Raw genomic sequence first — 15,467 nt, 5'->3', positions numbered from 1 at the left:
AGAAGAACGGCGAGAATCGTTGTCGGGCATATGCTGTGTAAGTCTGCACTCGGCCAACTTAACCGACAAACATGCCACCAGCAAAACTCTTCTCTTTCCCTGAGAAACATTGAAGAATAGGCGGTGAGGTGAGCACGCGCGTTAAGTCGAGGTCACGAATGTCGTGTCACAGGAGAAACAACTGTTAAGGAAACATGAAGTCGATAAGTGGACGACGGCTGAGCTTTTTTTGGGGGGGGGGGAAACTCGGTCCGTTCGGTATTGCGCTTTCGCGAGGTCCGGGACGGAGCACTCCCAAAAGTTTAATTAATTGGATTCAACGCGGGATCAAGTCGGGATGAGCATGAGTTCAAAAAAAGGTTGGGATGACATAAACGGTCGTAATAAGCTTTACCCGGCTCTTGAGTTTGTTTCTTGGTTGTCACGGACGACGGCGGTTTGGACGAAGTATATATGCACGTTGGCGATGTCTGAGCAACGACCAGTCCTCTGAGCCATTGGAAGTGGTGTCAGTTATGCTGCCAAGGAGATGGTCGGTGGGCCACAATACACAGCAACACCCGGCGGGATGGGAAAACTATCACACTTTGAATAAGATTCTCATTGAACGGGAATATGTACTAGCGAGGCGCGAGAATTGAAGAAACAAAAGTGTCGTTGGCAGACCTGACCGCCACGACTCCCAGTCTAATGCTCCGGCACCCGTTGAGTATGCAATGACAAACTGGTAACGATTAAAACACCACCCGCCCGCAGTGCCCGATTAGGGCAACCGGCTTGCTTTTTTGACTGTTTCCACCAGACTGTAGAAAACCTAACCCTGAAGGGCCAGGATATTGATAATTAGAACAAAAGTAGGCCGTTCTTAAACCAAGAGTAATCCATGACGCCGTATTTGTGCCTCCCATAACCCCAAGCCGTGAATATCGCCATTTTCATATGACGCAATGAAAATTGCTCCTCGGTGCCTCGACGTAAGAAATCAAACGCTCAAAACAACCGACCGCTGTTGTTGTTGTTCCGATGCGCGCTGGGCGGGAAAGCGTTGGGGTTCTCGTCCAGCAGGTCCTCGAGGTATGCGCTGGGTGCTCGTTGGCCGTTGCCGGGAGCTGCGGCCAAGTTGACGGAGCTGGTGCTGAAGTCTCGTCTCGCGGCGAAAGAAGGAGACTCAGGGGGCGTAGATTCTCTCATCGTGTTGCGAGAAGTGTTTCCATATCCGCCGCGGGAGTCAGGGCGCAAGTTCGTCAAGCTTATTGACTGGCTGTGAGCGTGGCCGGGCGAAGATGTGCCAGCAGCGTAGAAGCCAGAGGGGAGGAAGGTTGAATCACGGACGCGGACGCTGTCACGGTTGTTTCCGCCGCCAGCTGCCGTGGGCGAGAAGAAAAGGTTGGACTGGCTAGGCGTGGCAGAGGGAATGGGGCCGCGCTGCGTTCTACGCACGCCGCGCCCGTTCGCATTCAAAGACGGCGTAGACTCTTGATCCGTGTACTTATAGAACTGCGCGGGAGGAGCGGGGAAGCTGGCCTTGTCGTTCGCGATATGTTGAGCGTTGGCAGCACGAGCGACGGAGCGGTGCAAAAGGCAGGCGACAATGCCGCGCCAGATGAGGATACCGAGACCGAAAGCACCTAGGATGGCACCAACGGCGATGAAGACGGTTCCCTGAGGAGCGCTCGAACGGTGCATGAACGGGGCGTTGTTCGTAGGTGGGACAGTCGGAGGAGGGTAAGTCGTGGTGAGGGGTTGGTTGGTGAGGGATGGGAAATCCGTCGCGTCATCTCCTGATGCCGACGTCGCAGTGCCGGTGATCCTGGGGGCAGAGAAGCTCTCAGCAGTCGTCTCAACAGTGCCGGTGTTGGTGATGACCGCGGCGGCGTTTGAGGTTTTGCTCGCTTCTGTGGTTGCTGTTGTTGCTGCGGCTTGCGTCGTTGTCGCTGCGTTTCCTCCCGTAGTGGTATCCTGAGCCAGACCTGTTGCGGAGAAAAGCGAGACGGCTGCGAATGTGGACAGGAGAAGCGTGCGCTTCAGCGAGACTCGCGAGGGACCCATGATGGCCGGATCCTAAAGTTTGGCGTTTGTGATGAAATGCAGGAAAGATGCGAGATGGACACAGCGAGGCAGATGATGAACGACGGACGTTTACGGAGGGCTGCGTTTGCGCGGTGTCGGTCGATCCAGGAGTGTTGGTGTGTGTGGCTGTGTTTGTTGCTCAGCTATTGAAAATAGAAGGCGCTGTCGTCGTCGTCGTGATTGGGTCGGATGGCGCGGTTTGGCTTGGTTGAATTTCGGTCGACTAGATGGTGCGCACTATGTACCGGGGATTGCAGACAAGTCGAACGAAGGTATCGTGGGAATTGCAGAACAGCATGGGATGGGAAAGAATGAAAAGAGGTCTGTCGTGGGCTAGACCATTGCTTTGGCCGGCTGAAAGGCTGGCTGTGTGGGCGGCTTTCGGAAGCTGGACTGTGAGGAGAGACGAGAGGGAGGGATGAGGGTGCGTGAAGGGGAGGGAGAGGGTAAGTAGCAGCGGGTCGGGCAACAGGGAAGCAGCCTGGGGAAAAAAGGAGGAAGGGTCTTTCCCTGTCGATGCAGAGGAACGAACCAGAGGAACTAGAGGAACGGCACCAAGCACGCACAGCACACACAGGCCACTGGCAAACCACAGGTCAAGGCACAGGCACAGCAGCGGGCAAGCAGGTTCGTGTAATGGCGCGGACTGCCTGGACTGGGCGGTCCTTTTCCAGACTCAGAAGTGGTGTGGCGCATCTTGCTGCAATGAAGGCTCTGACGTGCTGTCGTGTCCCGCGGGCTGCTCTGTTTATTCTTGTGGTCTTGGGCCAATTTCTTGGACAGAGACCTGCATGCACAGTGCAGGGACCTATGCGAGGCATGGCCACTGGCTGCATGGCCTGGGTTTCTGGGGAAGCGAGACAGTGCGCTGCTGATCGATGCACCGTCCCGTGGAAGTCCCGGACGACGCTCGTATCGCCAATCAGGCACGGATCCCACTAATAAACGGCCCTCAGCATGCGCTACAGTGGCTGCATTCCGCACCAATATCCGTACCCGGGACTCCATCGCCCAACACGAGCCCTCGTCCGGGGTAAGCGCACACTGTTCCTGGCAGAAGCCCACCCAACGGCCAACGGCGAGTGATGACACTGGTGACTGGAGGTGATCCTCGCGAAAACCGGGCCATTGGCATTGGATCGTCAAATGATGTGACGAGATGGCGAAACCACTGCCTGGAATGCGAATGATGGCCCGGCACCCCACACAAAGTCCCCTATCGTTTCGTCGCGTCGCCATGTCTCTCTGTCCCGTGCCTGGACAGTCAACCATTTCTTAGATCAATGGTCATAACTGCTGCTGCTATGCATGAGGTAAGGTAAGCCGCAAACCACACGGGACACGCACTGCAATCTTGCTGCAAGGCACCACGCGCCCGACAGTCTGACGCCCATCGGAAAATGAGTGATCGCTTTCTTTTTCGGGGGAGTCAATTGCAACGCTAAGGCGCCCCGGAGGCCCCTGTCATTCGTCCACCAGTCCCTGAGAGTCTCATTGTCCCCTCATTCCCACCACTGCGGTCCACTCCTCGGTCGGGTGCTGAAGACGTGAGCTGGAGGGGCTTCAGCTCTGTCAAGGCCTCTCTCTCTTTCTCTATGAACGCCCAAAGACGGAATATTCCTATGAGGCCACTGTAAGTCGATGCGAAAGAAGCAGAATGAAGCACTCGGACGATGAAGAGCTGAGATCGACTGGCGCTGGTGCTCTGTAACCAGCCTCCTCGATTTGGTGGTTGTCACCGGCAGGGATCGGGCCCCGCCAATATTGAAAAAATGCGCCAGCGTGACCCTTGGGTCCTCCGAGAGCACAGACCTTCCTTCACCTCTCACCTAGCTTCCCCTATCGTACACCGAGAGATAAGATTGTACACCGAAAACTTTTTTCTCCAACTGGTCCGCCCCGCCACACCCATAGAGCACTTGCTGCACCGATAGCCTCGCTCAGCCTCGTGAAAATCAACATCTCCATATCAACACCACACACACACAGCTGTCGCATTCGCCGCCCAACGAGCGCAGTACACAATGGGTGTTCAGAAGAAGACAAGGAAGTTTGCTGAGGTATGCCCCCTTCTCACCTACTTCTCATGCAGCTCCTGGACCGGGGAATCCCATCTTATCGATAAGAAACTTTTTGGCTCTTCAACCTCACGATGCTGGCCGTCTTTCCCACCCCGGACTTCACGATGCTGACTGTCTTTTCCAACCCGCCAGGTCAAGCGGGTGATCGGAAAGAACGATGCGAGACGCAAGGAGAATCTGAAGAAGGCGGAGGAGGCCGTCGAGAAGGCCAAGCGCGAGCGACGAGGAGCCGACGGCGAGATCGTCCGCGAGATCCCACAAGTCCCGTCTCATATGTTCTTTCAGCATAACGAGGCGCTAGTCCCGCCCTACTCCGTACTCGTAGATACGTCATTCTTCAGTAGGACGGTCCAGATGAAATTGCCACTCTTAGAGACGATGATGGACTGTTTATATGGTGAGTTTGGGAGGAATCAGATCCGGGTAGGAGGACAAGGGGCTGATCTTTCCCAGCGACGTGTCACCCGATTGTCACAGACTGCGTAATGGTACGTGATACTCTCTGAACCTTCAGGCCCATCTACGGGGTGCTAACAGGTTGCAGGCGGAGTTGGAGAAGCTGGGACCCAAGTTCCGTATCCCTCTGCGTATTGCCCGCGACGAGAGGTGGCAGAGAGCCAAGTGCGATCACAAGGGAACCTATGGTGATGACTGCTTAATCAGCCGTGTTCAAAAAGATAAAATCTACATTGTCGCAACCAACGATCGTGGCTTGCAGCAGCGTATACGCAAGATTCCTGGAGTTCCGAGTGAGTGGCCCCGCGACCCCAGTTCCTTAGGCGCACACACGCTAACAGATCCAACAGTCATGAAGTGCGCCCGCGGAAAGTACCTGATCGAGAGACTGCCTGGTGCTCCGGAGTAAGAAGATGCTAAAGGGAAAGGCTGGGGAAACGCATACATCAAAAGCGAATCTGTGTTGGGTCATTTGTGTTGGTTTAATGGGATCATAAAAAAGTCTGGCTGGTCGTGATGTTTTTCGACCTGGGTTCCATCACATCTCTAGTACGCATAACATGGTCATGGAGTTTGGCCTCCTAAAATTGTACATCGCGACTATGGCGGATGCAATTCTAGACATTCGGCGTTAACAACCGGATATCTCCGTGAATGACGACGGATGGCGGCGCCAAAACCGTTGCCTAGTCATGGAGGGATGTGATCCTTCCAGAGAAACAAAAGATACTGATACCGATTCCTCATATCCTGCAGATATCTGGGCCCTGTCCAGACACAGTCAAACAGTCCAATCCTGCCCACTGCACTTTTACGTGACCTCCGGCCCGTCAACATCCACACACTTTCCGGATCCGGCCAACGTTCAACCACACAGACCCGGCCCGGAACCTTCGTCACGGAATTGGACTCCGTGAAATCCCCCCTTTAACCCCCCACCCATCCCAAAAGATCAAGACACAAGATGGAACCCGAGACGAGTCCATACGGGGAAAGCAACAGCGACGGCGGCTCAAACCCCCAAACCGCCAACGGCAACGACAACGGCAACGGCAACGGCGTTCCCACCAAACGTTCCCGCGTGCTCCTCTCATGCGGCCCATGCCGCACGTCCAAGCTGAAATGTGACCGCTCCGAACCCTGCGGGCAGTGCCTCAAGAAGTCCCGTCCGGAGGGGTGCGTCTACGCACCCAAGCCCCAGAAGCAGAAGCCCACCAAGGGCATGGCGGCCCGGCTCAAACGGCTGGAGGGCATGGTGCGGACGATGATGGATGATGGTGCCTCGCTCCCGCAGGGTGCCACGCCGACGGCAGCCAGGGAGGAGGGCGTCGCGCAGCCCGGTGGCCAATTCGTTCAAGGAGAGAGCTCGACGACGTATGTCGGGGCCACGCACTTTGCAGCGATTCTTGACGATGTAAGTTGCCCGCTGCTCTTGATCGGTGGGGTCGTGGGGAAGCGAGTGAGAGACTAACAGCCAGGACCTAGATCGAGGACATGAAGAATTACTTTGAGGAGCCCGAGGTGAATGAAGACTGGAGCGGTGATAGTCCTGATCAGACCGATGAGCTCGAGTCGCCGGACGTGTTGCTTTTTTCGAGGAACATGCCTCGTAACCGGGAAGACATGATGAGGCTCATCCCCGAGAAGAAGATTGTCGACCGTCTCGTCATGAGATACTTTTCCTCTCAAAGCCCTTCACAACGTGAGTAACTCTCTAGAAAAGTACATCCTGTATAACATCACTGACACAGAGCAGACATCGTTCACAGGCCAACATTCGTCAAACAAGTTCGTCATCAAACCTCAAAAAAACCATGATGATGCTAACCACTCTCGCCAGTACGCCAACTTCTGGAAGAACCCCTCCGCAATATCCCTCAACTGGCTCGCCCTCCTTTTCATGATCATGTCCCTCGGCGTCTTCTACTCGACCTTCCTCGCCCCGCACGAGCTCACTTCCGACTCCCCGCTCCCGCCCATGGACCGCTTCAAGCTCTTCCGCGCCGCCGCCGCGTGGTGCCTCGTCTGGGGCAAGTACACCCAGCCCTCCATCGGCACGATCCCGCCCTTCATCCTCTACGTCGAGGCCGAGTTCATCATCTCCCGCGCCGCCCAGATGAACTGCTACCTCCTCTCCTCCGTCTGCCTCCGCCTCCTCCTCAAGATGGGCCTGCACCGCGAGCCCTCCAAGCTGACAAACATCTCCGCTTTCGAGGGCGAGATGCGCCGCCGCATGTGGAACATGGCCGTCCAGATGGACCTCCTCGTCTCCTTCCACATGGGCCTGCCCAGCATGCTCAACGGCATCGACAGCGACGTCGACCTCCCCCGCAACCTCGTCGACGAGGACTTTGACGAGCACACTCCCGAGCTGCCCCCGCCGCGGCCCCTGACCGACTACACCGAGATGACGTACCCCATCACCAAGTCCTCCCTGATGCGCGTCTTCGGCCAGGTCGCGCGCCAGGCGCACCTGCTCGCCCCGCCGCCCTACGCCGAGGTCAAGCGCCTCGACGGCCTGCTCAACGACACCTGGCGCGCCGTGCCGCAGTTCATGATGGTCAAGCCGCTCGAGCAGTGCGTCACCACCCCCGCGATGCAGGTCATCCAGCGCTTCGGGCTGGCGTCGCTGTACAACAAGAGCAGGTGCGTCCTGCACCGCCGCTTTCTCCTCGAGCCGGTGCCCAAGAGGGAGCACGACTACTCGCGCTGGCAGTGCCTCGAGGGCGCCATGACGCTGCTCGAGTTCCAGAACACCATCTGGCACGCCTGCCGGCCGGGCAACATGCTCGCCCAGAACGGGTGGTTCGTCTCCTCGCTGGCCGTGCACGACTTCCTGCTGGCGGCCATCATCCTGTACCTCGCCGTCGGGCACGAGCAGTTCTGGCAGGAGGGCGGCGAGTTTCTGCCCGAGTGGATGGACAAGATGAGCCCCAGGCCTACGAAGGAGCACCTCCTGCATCTCCTGCAGCGGTCTTACTCCGTCTGGGTCAGCATCGCCGCGGACGTGCCCGAGATCAAGAAGACGGCGGACGTGTTGGAGACCATGTTGGGCAAGCTGGGCTCGCCGCCCAGTTCGCCGCCGAAGGAGGACGGTGTGCGGCAGCCGGCTTCGGTGCAGCGGAGCGAGGGGACCGGGACCTCGGGGACGCTGTCCAGTCGCGAAGCCCAGCTCCTCACGAATCTTTCACTCAGCGGTAGGGACTTTCTTGACTTCTTCACACGTAGAGTGCCTTCTATAAAATGGCTAACTTCTTGTGATAGACGCGGCATCGTTTCCTTCAAGCGTCACGAACCAGGTGACCAATCACTTCCAGCCCCTGAGCTTTGTCAGCCCGGGCTTGGGATCGAGCGACTCTGCTGCGCTCGACCGTGGATGGATCGAGGTTGGCAACGAAATGGACTGGGTAAGTCTTCATCCAGCAAAGGCAGGCGTCCGCCAGGAGATAGCTTCCTAACCTGGAACAGCGCTACTTTGATAACATCATGGGCCAAACCAACAACGATCCCATCGGCGACTTCGACGCGGCCCAGACGACGCCGTGGTTTGACCGAGGACCGCTCCCCAACGACTTTGACTTCTCGGCTGCCGGGGCTTGGGACCCGAACATGGGACAACAAGGTTGAGGGGTCAGAGGAACGTCCTATGCCGTTTTCTACAATGAGCTACAAGGGTTTGCATATTTTCACAGCCACGCACCATATGCCGCTGCCAGGGCGGGCTCGGCAGCTGATGGAGCTGAACCTACCGCCTACGCGCGTTTCGTCTGCATGTACGCACACCTTCTCGAGCAAACAGGAGCCTGGCCGGGACAGGTACATGGGGCTGCGGCTCCGCGAGCTGCTTCTGTCCTCCGGACCTGACGAGAACAACAGCTTGGCCGGGTGGAGAAGCACACGCTTGGGACCTTTTGAATCCCTCAACACGCGGTATCGGTGCCCACAGCGAAGATGGGCCCGTGGGGGAAAGAGCTTGACCACCAGACCAGCGGCAGGGATACCAAAATGAGTCTGCTCAGGTGACTCGAAAGTTGACTCCCAGGTAGGGGCTCTTGATAGCAATAGACGCCGTGACCCCGGATTTCTTGCTGTTTGGGTTCTCTTGGCTTTTGCCCCCCCCAAAAAGCCCCCCAAGACCAAAAGCTGGCTGGACCGATGGCGTGCGAGGGCGGCGGCCGTCCTCCGGGGAATCGGACCCTGCGCTTGCTTCCGTGACGAGGGGTCTTTCCCAACGAGCGAGACAGGATCGAAACTGTGACGTAAAAGCCCGGTGGCCCACCCTTGCGATGCGGCCGGCGGCGAAGGGGGCGCGGCGAGCCTAACGGAACCGCAGACGATGAGCACGAGGTCGGTCGGGCGGCCATGGTGGTTTCCCGGTGATTCTGTTCCATTGCACACAACCTGCATCTCGTCGGCGTCGTCTCCATAGCCTTGGTGTAGGGGAAGTGTCGTTCCGACATGCAAAAGCTGGCGCATCCGTACGACGGTGCCCTACAAGGCATGGGCCATCTTCCCCGCAAAATCCGCAAATTGACGGCAGCGAAGCGGGCCCTGTTTGCATTAGACCAGCATCCGGAGCAGCAACATGCTGGAGCTGGTGGCCCTCCCATTCCCAGAATGAGGCTGGCTGCTGAACGGAAGAAAAGTCATGTTCACAAATGGTGTGTTGCGTATGGATCATTCCATCCTCTGTTCAACGACACAACTGCAGCTTGGCTACACAAAGCTTGCGGCGCAATATCTCGTGGTGACCTCGTTTTGGGCGTGTGGCATACACCTCCGCGGAGATGCCCGCTTCGACGGTGAGGGGGAAACGTTGGCATATGAGCAGACGGAAGGCCAGTCGGCCTGGTGGATGACGGCATGCACGGCGTTTTGGACGTTTAGCTGGGTCCATTTGTACGTAATGGAAAGAATGCGGTGCTAGCAAGGTCGGCATTGCGCGATGGTTTGACCTGCCATTGGCGCGTCGTCGCCCGAGCTTCTTGTTTCTGTCTTTGTTTGTCAATCCAATTACAGAGCTGGGCAGTTTCCTATTAGCCGGGTTTGAGATGTGCTTATCTTTGTCCGCCAGCCTTCATTTCGCCATGTCTCGCCCCTCGGGATTTGCCTAGGAGCACTTTAGGGGACTGAAATGGGCGGGTAATTGTCTGTCGTCCCAAGGCGGCGGGCCGGATCGCTGGTGATGGGATGTGTGTGTGTGTGGAAGAACGGTCGCAGCAGCTGCACGTCTGGACTTTCAGCAGCGGCGGCACCGCCGCAGGTCTCGCCTTGCCTCATCCTCCGCGATGTGGATGCCCCACTGAGATGCGTTTGAATGTTGCGACTTTGTCTGGGCCCTCTTCTAGGTTTGCAAGCTGCTCAACTTCAATGCAATGTCTCTGCAAACCAAGTCGTTGACGTCTCCAGATATCCAAGACGTCGTCGACTGTGGATGGCAGAGTCTCCCGTCGATGTCAACGCATGTCTCGCTTTAGATGCAGGTGTTGTTGGTTTCCGTCCATTTCCGATGTAGTGCATGCTGCGCACCATTCAGCAGCATCTTGGCCGGCAACGATGGCGTTCGAGCATCCAATGGCACGATTGACGTGAGGCAGCTGGGATGAATCGGCCTGGCGTCTGGTGCGCCTCCATGTAGCCCGTAGGCCAGGAATTTGATCCTTCTGTAGCCGACGTGCATGAAGGGCCTGGGACACAAAATAGACGGCGGCGCGCGGTTTGGTGCTGGGTAATACCTGGAAGAAACAGACGCTGCTGCCGGTGCGAGGGCGACACTAGTCGTTGAGGCAGAGGCTAATCTGAGACCTGCAGAAGATGAGGCTAGAGCCTGGGGTTCGCATCCGCTGCATCGTGAAAGAGTGCGGGTTGGACATATCCGACTTTGAGCTGAATTTTCCCATCGCAGGCCAGGATTGCGATATTTCGGTGCTTCCACGTCTTTCGCCTGAGAGCCGGGAGTGGGGCCGGCCGTGTACACCTGGGGACAACACCACCGGTGCTGCGACTGAACGAATGGGCCCACGCCCGTGACTTTCATATACTACCCGCATGTATGTAGTGTACCTTGCGACGAGAAGGGCCCCGTCGTGGAGGCATTCCCTTGAGCGGTGACCTCAGAATTTGTGCACAATGAGGTCGTAGATGGTGAAACCGCGCAATGCATATACGGAGACGGCTCCGTAGGGTGCCATCGTCCGCTGCGTGGAGAGGTACCGCGGTGCCGTGCACGTATGGTGGGAGGCAGAGTTGTGTTCCGCCGTAGGTAGGTCAAGGCCAACATTCAACGTGGGCCGCGCAGATTTCTGTACATCACGTTTCGGAGTGTGGAGACTCTTGTTGCCAGAAAAAGTTTGCACGCGCCTCGGAGGATTGTGGCATCGGGATGGACTCCGATCACCGTTCGACGTCGACGGCGGCGAGCCAATTGGCAAGGTGTGGAGACCCTGATTTGCGCCGGGGGTTGACCGGAGCGATAGTGCTTAAATAAAACGACCCGTGCCATGCCCTGTGCCCTTTGCGGGAGGTGCACTGGTGAGATAGGAGGACGGGAGGTTATCAAGGTGCATCCGTCGTGTCTTATCGGCATCATCGTCAGTGCCCTGGGCCGGGTGACGACTTGCCGCGAAATTGCGCAGAGAGGCACAGGCGACGGGCGACAGGCGGATGTCTCGGTCTGATGTGATGGCAACGCCGCTCGAGCACCCGCCGTCAGGATTCGTGTATCTGGCCAGCCGGCGGTCATCTCGTCGGTGAAGAATCGGAGGACTGAGTCAATTTGCGGTTGCGGCGTGTGCAAGATGGCGTAAGACGTCGTCCGGCGCGTGCTGTGGAGGCAGACTGGTCACTGCCAGATGCTTCTCATGTACCCGAGCAGGTATCTCGATCGGACGGGTACAACACATGCGGCACCCACCAGGTCCGCAGGATACTGTACCTTTTTTGAGGCAAGGTAGCCGACGGGTCTGGTGGTCTTGCAAGGTTGGCATTGGTTGCAAAAGTAGCACGGAGTGAGGCACAAGCAGGCCGGCCTTGGAAGGGAAGGGTAAGGTACGGGGGGGGGGGGGGGTAAACTGCAGTCTACTTGCGTCGAGGGGAAGGGGACATGGGGAACAAAGAGAGAGGGACAAAAAAAATCAGCAAAGATAAGGAAAATTTTTCTGAAGCAGCAGCAATGCACAAAGAATGGGGACAAATGGCAAGAGCACACGGTGAAAAGTCCTCCAAGCAGCAAAACAACGTTTAGCTGTAGGTAAGAGCAACTGGGTAAGAGACTGTCCCAGCCAACAGGAGTCAAGCTCTTACATAATAAGCCCAACCTTGGAGCTGGCGGGAACAGTCGAGAGAAAACTACAGTGGATGGCGGGCCCGGGGACGTCCCGGTAAGAGGCTGATTCAGTGAGCCTGTCCTCGATCCCCGACGGTCGGGAGCCCTGAGGTTTCCGTACTAAATGTAAGGTAGGTACACCGTACGGACGGTACGGCCGTCAGTACCTTACCTTACGGTTGCGTGCAGGAAACTGGACTGCCCGAGTAAGGCAGGCCCTCTAATCACAGAGTACCTGCCTACTCTCTTGAACTGCACGCCGTATTATTCCAGGTACACGTGCTCCCTCCCCGACTGCGTGTCGGTTGAGGTATCCGTTGATTGCACCACTCATGTCTCTGGTATCCCCTCCACCACCACCACATCATCCTCCTTCTCCTCCTCTTACTCGATTCTTCCACCTCATCACATCAATCATGCTCACTCCCACTCTCAAAGTCACTCTCATTAGCCATGTACCGTCTGACTCCATCCCCGTGCTACCTACCTCTCTGACGAGTCTCCATCCCTCATGCTGCCATGCTCATATCCATGTCCTCCCGTCCCCGTCCCCGTCATCCTTGGCCTAGTCAGCAATAACAGCCCAGGCCCGGCCCAGCCAGCAAGTTGCTGCAACACGGGCACGCTTCCGGGTTGCGGCCCCTCATGGATGGGTTGATGGCTGGTGTTTCTGCTCGATGGGGCCCCAGTTGCTGCGCTTGCATCAAAGACGGCGGGAAAAACGCAACGTGCTCGAGCTTGCAAATGAGCTGTTCAACCCTCGTGGGCTCGTGGGTTCGTGTACGAGTGCCCGTGGCCGCCGGCGAAGATTCAATTATTAACAGAAAACCCCTCCCAAACGCCAAAGGGCAACTCTCCATGCAAAAACGGCCGCGTCTGGCGTGCCCTGTTTTTGACTTGTGTGTGTACCTGGCCACCACTCCCAGATTCTAATAATTAAAATACAAATCCATGACAACTCGAACTGCTGCCGTGCCTACGCAAGTTGAATTAACTTTTGTTTCTGCCTCTCTGCTGTTGCACCAATTCTGCCCAGTAAATCCTAAACTGTGGTCTCGAGTCTTGTCTTGTTTGTCCCATCGTCCTTCCTATCTCAGGGAGCCTGGAACCCGCCAGTTGCGTTTGCATTTGCCTTTGCTTCCCAAGCTAGCAAATCCCATCTCATCATCCACACTGCACTTTTTCCACCCTCATCGGTCCCCTCTTATTTTTCCCCGTCTCTCTCACTTCCGTCTTTTTGCATCTCACTCTGCACCTTTCCTCCCTTCACCGGAAACCGCGTCTACCTTACCATACCTTATTTACAGGTTGCCATCTGCTTCCTGTGACTGTCCGTCATTCAACCAGCAACTTACCACTGCACGGTCCAGACAGCAACATAAACCCTTGTCCGTTTCCAGTTGGTCAAATCAACACACGGACTGACTAGGACCGGTATCAAAAGCTTTGATACTCTCCTCAACTGAGGTCATCTGGTCTTCGCCCCCCCAGGTGCTTTACCTAGAACGAGTTGGACTGCTTTCTTTTTCTGCCGGCCCAGTCCTATTCTAAACCGTCCGACTTCCGTCAGAGTGGACGTTCTCCTCCGATCGTCTCACCTCATAAGGTTCGACTTCACATAAGCCGACCCCATATCTCTTCGCACTCTGCAGAAACTCCCTTGCCATCTGCAGGCAACAGAGCCGCCCAACGACACAACAAGAAGGCCAGCGCGACATACAACACGACCCAAGACCCCCTCTCAACGAAAGCATCATCTGATCCGGCCGTTACCCACCGTGGATCTCTCTTCTCCTTCCCCCATTGTCGTCTGTACGCTGCGCCCTACGTAGCAAATAACAAGCGACAGACAGACCGACCTCCGTCCGGGACGCAGCCATCAACCCATACACCGCTGGTGCTGCTGCGAGTTCCCCCCCCTCTCTCTCTCTCCGAAATCAGCCAGCTTCGCTTCGGATCTCCACGCCGAACTCCCACCTCGCTCGGCCGTGTCTAGCCCAGCGACTCATCCCAAACGACCAGGCCACGAGGCAATCCGGCCAGTGACGCTCCTCTCGCAGACAGGGGCACGGTCAGCCAGTTTTTCCCCCGATTGGACGGTTTGGACAAGACCTTGCGCCGTGAGCCCTCCGATGCAGATTATCGGTGGATAACCCGACGACGACGACAGCAAGTCCAAGAAGCACGCACACCCGCATCACCCTGACGAAACTGGCCTGACTGGGCAAGTCGACTTACAGCACGTTGCTCACTTGACTGAGACCGACAGGGGACAGGCACACCTCTCACACGCACCTCACTCACTTCAGCCAACGTTGGTCTTTCTCTCGCTCTCACACGCACACACGCTCACACTGAGCACTTATCTACGACCTTACACCTACCTCAGCTACATACGCCTTGCATACGTGTGTGCCTCTATCTACACACCTTACAGGCGCATCATCTCATTTACCAAACGCCCCTCCACCATTCTACAGCTTCTGCAGCTGCCAACGGCCAACTACCTGGGCACTTATCTCAGGAACAACCCGCCTAATACGAGACAGTGTGCGACAATCCTCGCGAGATAGATATCCTGCCCAGAATCTCTCTTATCAGCCAGGGAGAACCTCGACTGGCTCCTGCCAAATCCTGTGTCTTTCACCAAAGGCCACTTAATTACCTATCTTAGTACTCATACTCTAGAGTCAAGCACGCGCCCACCACCGCCAACACCCCCTTCCAGCCCAAACGGATACCACCATCGCCGCCTCCGCCGACGGACGCAGCCTAGTGTTTATCCTTTCATTCCCCAGATCTTTGATCGACCTCGGGCCTGGACAGGCTTACGCCCATCTCGCCGTCGGTCCTGCGTCTGCAGCTGCAAGCTTGGCCATCGCCTGTTTGCTGGGGTAAACCCCGCCATCGACAAAAAGAGGAGCTGACTTTGATAACGGCGTTTGCTATCTATCTCGCCATTCTGCTCAGCCGACCCCTCAGGGTTCTTGAATCATTCCGAACCACCACCACACGTTCTGTTCCTGGGACCGGGACCGCGACTGCATTTAATTATTTTTCGAGAACGCACCCCGTCACCTCGGCTCTCACCTCACCTCTGCCTTTCCATCCGCGCCTCTTGCATTCACTCCGTCTCATTGCTGCTCCCTCGGCGTCTCGCACCTTGCAAGTTGCGCTCGCGTGCCGCCTACCCTTACGCAGACAGACGCAGAGACCTGCACTTGGCCCGTTCGGTCCTCCCCTATTTCGCGATAGCAATCCGGCCTGCCATAGGTTCGACTTTGGCTTTTACGTATCGGTTTGTCATGGTTGATACTCCTGTGTAAAACATTCCCATCAACTCGACCCCGACAATAGGAGAAAGCGAGCCGTTTTCGGGACATCCATCACATCACTGTTCCCCCTCCGAACCAAAGGTCTTCTCCACAACCCAAGACCGCACTTACACCCTCCTTCGGCGCAATTCTCTGGGGGAAATAGCGGGGTTGACGACAAGCCCTTGCACTTGCACCACCTACCTTCCGCATTTTCACAAC

General features: G+C 56.7%; 3 protein-coding genes across 3 annotated transcripts; 2 read left to right on the top strand and 1 right to left on the bottom strand.

Annotated features, from left to right (window-relative positions):
• Nucleotides 1-990: 990 nt before the first annotated feature.
• Nucleotides 991-2,049, bottom strand: COL26b_000043 (uncharacterized protein; the record flags this gene model as incomplete). The annotated part of the gene is made up of 1 exon (XM_053173018.1): nt 991-2,049. The coding sequence occupies one exon, from the start codon at nt 2,047-2,049 to the stop codon at nt 991-993; it is 1,059 nt and encodes a 352-aa protein (XP_053042724.1).
• A 2,045-nt stretch (nt 2,050-4,094) lies between these two features.
• On the top strand, nt 4,095-5,016 carry COL26b_000042 (uncharacterized protein; the record flags this gene model as incomplete). Its single annotated transcript, XM_053173017.1, has 4 exons — nt 4,095-4,130; nt 4,284-4,472; nt 4,696-4,900; nt 4,958-5,016. The coding sequence occupies 4 exons, from the start codon at nt 4,095-4,097 to the stop codon at nt 5,014-5,016; spliced, it is 489 nt and encodes a 162-aa protein (XP_053042723.1).
• A 555-nt stretch (nt 5,017-5,571) lies between these two features.
• Nucleotides 5,572-8,234, top strand: COL26b_000041 (uncharacterized protein; the record flags this gene model as incomplete). Its single annotated transcript, XM_053173016.1, has 5 exons — nt 5,572-6,021; nt 6,093-6,309; nt 6,377-7,804; nt 7,872-8,014; nt 8,076-8,234. The coding sequence occupies 5 exons, from the start codon at nt 5,572-5,574 to the stop codon at nt 8,232-8,234; spliced, it is 2,397 nt and encodes a 798-aa protein (XP_053042722.1).
• Between the last annotated feature and the right edge of the window lie 7,233 nt (nt 8,235-15,467).

The sequence above is a fragment of the Colletotrichum chrysophilum genome (assembly GCF_026319265.1).
Source record: "Colletotrichum chrysophilum strain AFK26 chromosome Unknown scaffold_1, whole genome shotgun sequence".
Classification (NCBI taxonomy): domain Eukaryota; kingdom Fungi; phylum Ascomycota; class Sordariomycetes; order Glomerellales; family Glomerellaceae; genus Colletotrichum; species Colletotrichum chrysophilum.
This window is presented reverse-complemented; position numbering and strand designations above follow the sequence as displayed.